The 6,248-nt window shown below is 45.5% G+C and overlaps 1 protein-coding gene across 1 annotated transcript in view; it reads left to right on the top strand.

The window, feature by feature from the left end:
• Window positions 1–1,023: 1,023 nt before the first annotated feature.
• Window positions 1,024–6,248, top strand: part of cspg5b (chondroitin sulfate proteoglycan 5b) — a gene marked incomplete at both ends in the record, with an annotated part of 5,601 nt that continues 376 nt past the window's right edge. The window contains 3 exons of the mRNA XM_084157926.1: window positions 1,024–1,096; window positions 4,073–4,850; window positions 6,067–6,245. Coding sequence (XP_084014052.1) covers window positions 1,024–1,096; window positions 4,073–4,850; window positions 6,067–6,245 — 1,030 coding nt within the window. The remainder of the gene's footprint in view (window positions 1,097–4,072; window positions 4,851–6,066; window positions 6,246–6,248) is intronic.

Below are 6,248 nucleotides of genomic sequence, written 5' to 3'. Positions count from 1 at the left end.
TGTGTGTGTGTGTGTGTGTGTGTGTGTGTGTGTGTGTGTGTGTGTGTGTGTGTGTGTGTCGAGTGGAACCACACACAACAACCCTGTGTGTTCGTGTGTGTGTGCATAGCAAGTGTCAGGGTGATGGGAGCCACTAACAGAAAGAAACCCAGAGGAGCACTAAAGGAGTAGCAGACTAAATCACAGGGGGAGGAACAGACTAAACCAACAGAGAGAGGAACATACTAAATCACAGGGGGAGGAACAGACTAAACCAACAGAGAGAGTAACAGACTAAGTCACAGGGGGAGGAACAGACTAAACCAACAGACAGAGGAACAGACTAAACCAACAGACAGAGGAACAGACTAAACCAACAGACAGAGGAACAGACTAAACCAACACACAGAGGAACAGACTAAACCAACACACAGAGGAACAGACTAAACCAACACACAGAAGAACAGACTAAACCAACACACAGAGGAACAGACTAAACCAACAGACAGAGGAACAGACTAAACCAACAGACAGAGGAACAGACTAAACCAACACACAGAGGAACAGACTAAACCAACACACAGAGGAACAGACTAAACCAACACACAGAGGAACAAACTAAACCAACACACAGAGGAACAGACTAAACCAACACACAGAGGAACAGACTAAACCAACACACAGAGGAACAGACTAAACCAACACACAGAGGAACAAACTAAACCAACACACAGAGGAACAGACTAAACCAACACACAGAGGAACAGAACAACCCCAGACCACAGACAGAGCAGACATGTCTCACCGGCAACAGATCTGAACACAGAGAGGATTTATGCTTAGATTACCACTGCTACAAACACACTCACACATACTCATACACACACACACTGACAGACACACACTCACACACTCCGCGTCTGAAGGAGTCTGTGCTGCTGAGTAACTGGGTCTGGTGTGTGTGTGTGTGTGTCAGGGTGCATCGGGGTGTGTACCAGTGTGTGTAGCGGGGTGTGTGTGTGTGTGTTTGTCGGAGGACGTGGTATGGCGCGCTGGGAGAGCTGGTCGTGGAGTTGGTCGTTAATGCTGTCTTTCCTCCTCTCTCTGTCTGCTCAAGGTAAGAACACTGCCGTGTGTTTGTCTGTGTGTGTCTGTGTGTGTGTGTGTTCACTATTTCACCTCAAACATCTGGAAATGTGGGCTCAACAGCGAGAGACAAAGAGAGAGAGAGAGAGAGAGAGAGAGTATAAAAAACTATCTTCAGCATGTAATTATTTTGTGTGTGTCACTGACTTTGGAATATAATATGGAATGAGTGTGTGTTTCTTCTGTATATTACTGCTAGTGAAGCTCTGATAGCTTCTTCATTGGTCATCACAGAGTGTAATCGATCAGCTGATAGCTTCTTTATTGATCACTGATGTTGTTTAACCAACGGGCAACTGCTGTCCCAGATCATAAACACACACACACACTGACACAAGCATGCACATGCGCACACTCTTGAATGCATGTGCACGTGTGTGCACAATCACAAATACAAACTCAGTTAGAGTTGATCAGACATTAGTGTAGAAGAGATAAGGAACTTGAATTGCATGATCTGTCTGTGTGTGTGTGTGTGTGTGTGTGTACTGCATATTGGAATGTGTGTGGACCCACCCTGTGAGGTCCATCTGCCCTGTGGCCCCAGAGAGCAACATTCTGTCACAATGTATCAATGTCAACACAAGCACACACACTCATATTATGTGTGTGTTGTGTGTGTGTGTGTGTGTGTGTGTGTGTGTGTGTGTGTGTGTGTGTGTGTGTGTGTTAGTGGCCAACCGGTATAGCTACCCATGATCCTGTGCTCTCCTGCCAGGAGAGGTTGCTGGGTCTGAGCTCTGACCAATCACAGCCAAGCTAACCTGGTTACCGTAGTCAGAGCCCTGTTTCTATGGCTACAGATTTGTTACTATGGTGACAAACTGTATGTTTAGTGGCATGTCCATACATTTCTCCTCTCCTCTCAGCTCCAACCCTCTCCTTTCCGCTCCTCTCCTGTGGTGTCCCTGTCAGTAGATTGCTGAGAGTATTTTGTACATGGTCAGTGTTTAACCTATAGCTGTAATCCTAATCTAATTTAATCTGTGGTCAGTAGAACATGTTAGAACATCACTGCTCCTAATCCACACAGCTTCTGCTTCACAGTAGAGAGAGAGAGAGAGGTCAAGTTTTCAATTAACTTTATTTGAGCACCTCACTGACACACAGCTTCTGCTTCACAGTACATAGAGAGAGAAAGAGAGAGAGAGCAGTTTTCAATTAATTTTAATTCCCACTAGCCTGGATTTTGAATGATCATGGCTGCGAAGTGAATAAGATCCATTGCAATGGTGTTGTCTGTGTCCTGTTTGTGTACAGTGCCTTGTAAAAGTATTCATCCCCCTTGGCGTTTTTCCTATTTTGTTGCATTACAACCTGTAATTTAAATGCATTTTTATTTGGATTTCATGTAATGGACATACACAAAATAGTCCAAATTGGTGAAAAATAACTTGTTTCAAAAAATTCTAAAAAATAAATAACGGAAAAGTGGTGCGTGCATATGTATTCACCCCCTTTGCTATGAAGCCCCTAAATAAGACCTGGTGCAACCAATTACCTTCAGAAGTCACATAATTACTTAAATAAAGTCCACCTGTGTGCAATCTAAGTCTCACATGATCTGTCACATGATCTCAGTATATATAGACCTGTTCTGAAAGGCCCCAGAGTCTGCAACACCACTAAACAAGGCGCACCACCAAGCAAGCGGCACCATGAAGACCAAGGAGCTCTCCAAACAGGTCAGGGACAAAGTTGTGGAGAAGTACAGATCAGGGTTGGGTTATACAAAAATATCTGAAACTTTGAACATCCCACGTAGCACCATTAAATCCATTATTAAAAAATTGAAAGAATATGGCACCACAACAAACCTGCCAAGAGAGGGCCGCCCACCAAAACTCACAGACCAGGCAATGAGGGCATTAATCAGAGAGGCAACAAAGAGACCAAAGATAACCCTGAAGGAGCTGCAAAGCTCCACAGCAGAGATTGGAGTATCTGTCCATAGGACCACTTTAAGCCATACACTCCACAGAGCTGGGCTTTATGAAAGAGTGGCCAGAAAAAAGCCATTGCTTAAAGAAAAAAATAAGCAAACACGTTTGGTGTTCGCCAAAAAGGCATGTGGGAGACTCCCCAAACATATGGAAGAAGGTACTCTGGTCAGATGAGATTAAAATTGAGCTTCTTGGCCATCAAGGAAAACGCTATGTCTGGCGCAAACCCAACACCTCTCATCACTCCGAGAACACCATCCATGGTGGTGGCAGCATCATGCTGTGGGGATGTTTTTCATCGGCAGGGACTGGGAAACTGGTCAGAATTGAAGGAATTATGGTTGGTGCTAAATACAGGGAAATTCTTGAGGGAATCCTGTTTCAGTCTTCCAGAGATTTGAGACTGGGACGGAGGTTCACCTTCCAGCAGGACAATGACCCTAAGCATACTGCTAAAGCAACACTCGAGTGGTTTAAGGGGAAACATTTAAATGTATTGGAATGGCCCAGCCAAAGCCCAGACCTCAATCCAATTGAGAATCTGTGGTATGACCTAAAGATTGCTGTACACCAGTGGAACCCATCCAACTTGAAGGAGCTGGAGCAGTTTTGCCTTGAAGAATGGGCAAAAATCCCAGTGGCTAGATGTGCCAAGCTTATAGAGACATACCCCAAGAGACTTGCAGTTGTAATTGCTGCAAAAGGTGGCTCTACAAAGTATTGACTTTGGGGGGGTGAATAGTTATGCACGCTCAAGTTTTCTGTTTTTTTTTCTTATTTCTTGTGTGCTTCACACCAAAAAATATTTTGCGTCTTCAAAGTGGTAGGCATGTTGTGTAAATCAAATGATACAAACCCCCAAAAAATCAATTTTAATTCCAGGTTGTACGGCAACAAAATAGGAAAAATGCCAAGGGGGGTGAATACTTTCGCAAGCCATTGTATATGTGTGTGTTTGTGTGGGTGTGTCCTGATCTGTTTGTTGTTTCTGATTGACTTGACAGGAGAACTCTCATTGGCCACCGTCAGCAGGACGGAGGTCCAGCACAGCCAATCATCTTTCTCTGCTGTAGAAAGGGCGGTGCTTATCGGTGATGACTCAGCAGAGCTGATTGGCATAGGGTTAGGACTAGGGGCTGAACTTCCTCTCAGCGCCACCAAACGCAACCCCTCTCACAGAAGACACTCCCACCTGGACTTCACTGAAGAGGACGATCAGCCAATCAGAGAAGAGCTAACAGGCGGGGAATCTCAGGAACGCTCAGATGATATCATCAAGGTGGAGTTCCATAACCCCGACCGCCCCTTGACCCCTGACCTCTCGTCTGATTCTGATTGGCTGACCGCTGTAGCTCAGCCCCTGCAGCAGCGGGCGGGAGACCCCACAGCCTGGACTCTGTCAGATTTCTACGACTACCTGTCCCCCGACGCCGAACTCTCCACCATAGATACAACCCTTGACCCTGAGCCGACCCTGACCCCTCCGGCAGACATGGAGGATGAAAACCCATCGCTCACTGGCTCCCCTGTCCCCTATGTTACCCCTGACAATGACGACCCCCAGCAACCCTCTCAGTCTCAGCCCCCATCTCAGTCTCAATTCCCCTCTCAGTCTCAATCCCCACCTCCTCCTTCCCCTCCTCAGGGGTCAGATGGGTGTGGTCTGGGCTTTGTGAGGTCAGAGGTCGGGGGTGAGTGTGTGTCTCAGTGTGACGCACAGCCTGACTTCTGCTACAATAGAGGAGTTTGTACCATCGCTACGGGAATAGGAGCATTCTGCAGGTAATTTTTCACAATCATCAGTGGAAAGAAATACAACCATTTACAGTACGCATGTGTATTAATTGGGGGTGTGGGTGGGGGCACGCTTAGTGGTTTGTACACTACAGAGCAATATACAGCTGGTGTCTTTCTAACAAAAGCCAGAATAGAGGACAGATAGACCATAGAATTAGAATTCTAGACACCCGACTGACACACATACACAAACATGCGGGGCCACAGGCCTTCTCAGCAGGGTCCTTGAAGGATTAGGAGTGTTTGGGGAGGCCGAGGAGGCCGAGGAGGGGGGGGCATCCATATGTCCTTACCCAACCTGAACCTCACCTTCTACATGTCAAACACACAAACACACCCTCTCTGATCCAGTTGATCTTATTATAGGACTAGTCTGGGTTGATTCTCTCTTCATTACTGGACAGACTTCTGATCTAACCCAGGACAGACACACCTAGGGCCCTATAAAATCTGCGATGTAGAAAACAAGGACGGAATCACGGAATCCAGACATTAAAACAGAATTGAACAATATTCAACAATTTATTGAACTTAGTAGGAAATCAACTAAATGTATTGAAAATGTATTAATTTGCCCAAGTTTATAGTAAGACATGAACAGAATGCATCAGTGTTTAATATTTCCTGCAACTTTCTGAAGAGGCAACGAGAATTCCCCTTCTGTGTGTGTGTGGTGAGCGTGTCTACCACTTTGTGTAGCCGTTAACGATGATGCTAATGAAAAATCTAGTGGTAGATGGAAAGGCTTTCCCAAAAACCTTCTCAATTAAATGTTAACTACAAAGTAGCCTATGCTTACCTGGCAGAATGATATCATGATTATTTGCATCAATCCAGTGTGTATTTGTTTTGCAAACTACCATCTCACTACAAAAACACTGCTAATCAACAGCCTCATGCTAGGTGAGCATTGGAATTAAAGGGTAACTACACCCAGAAATCCCCCCCAAAAAATCCAAAACCTCAAAAGTGGTCTCCTGATGTGCTTTAAGCATTACTGAGGACTTAGAACATCAAACGTTGTTGTTTTTCTACAGTACTAGTAGCTGTACATCAACTCATAACTGTACATTGCTTTGTAACAACAATCGTCAGATAGTGAGGCAGTTTGTTTTAGAGACAAATACTTCCTGAATTCTGCTGCCTGTCTGTCTATTCTATGGTTAAAATATTCTCCCCCCCCCCCCCCCTCCCTCACTAGGTGTAATGTCCAGGACTATATGTGGAACAAGGGCTCTCGTTGTGATTGGGTGGTGACAGACTTCCAGGTACTTTGTGTGGTAGTGGGCGTGGCCTCTCTGACCCTCATCCTACTCATCATCATCATCGTCTTCTTCGCTAAGCGACTCCACCGCCTCAGGATTGAGAACAGGCGACTCCGCA

The sequence above is a fragment of the Coregonus lavaretus genome, assembly GCF_964263955.1.
Source record: "Coregonus lavaretus genome assembly, chromosome: 3".
NCBI lineage: Eukaryota > Metazoa > Chordata > Actinopteri > Salmoniformes > Salmonidae > Coregonus > Coregonus lavaretus.
Note: the sequence above shows the minus strand (reverse complement) of the source record. Positions and strands in the feature narration are given on the sequence as shown.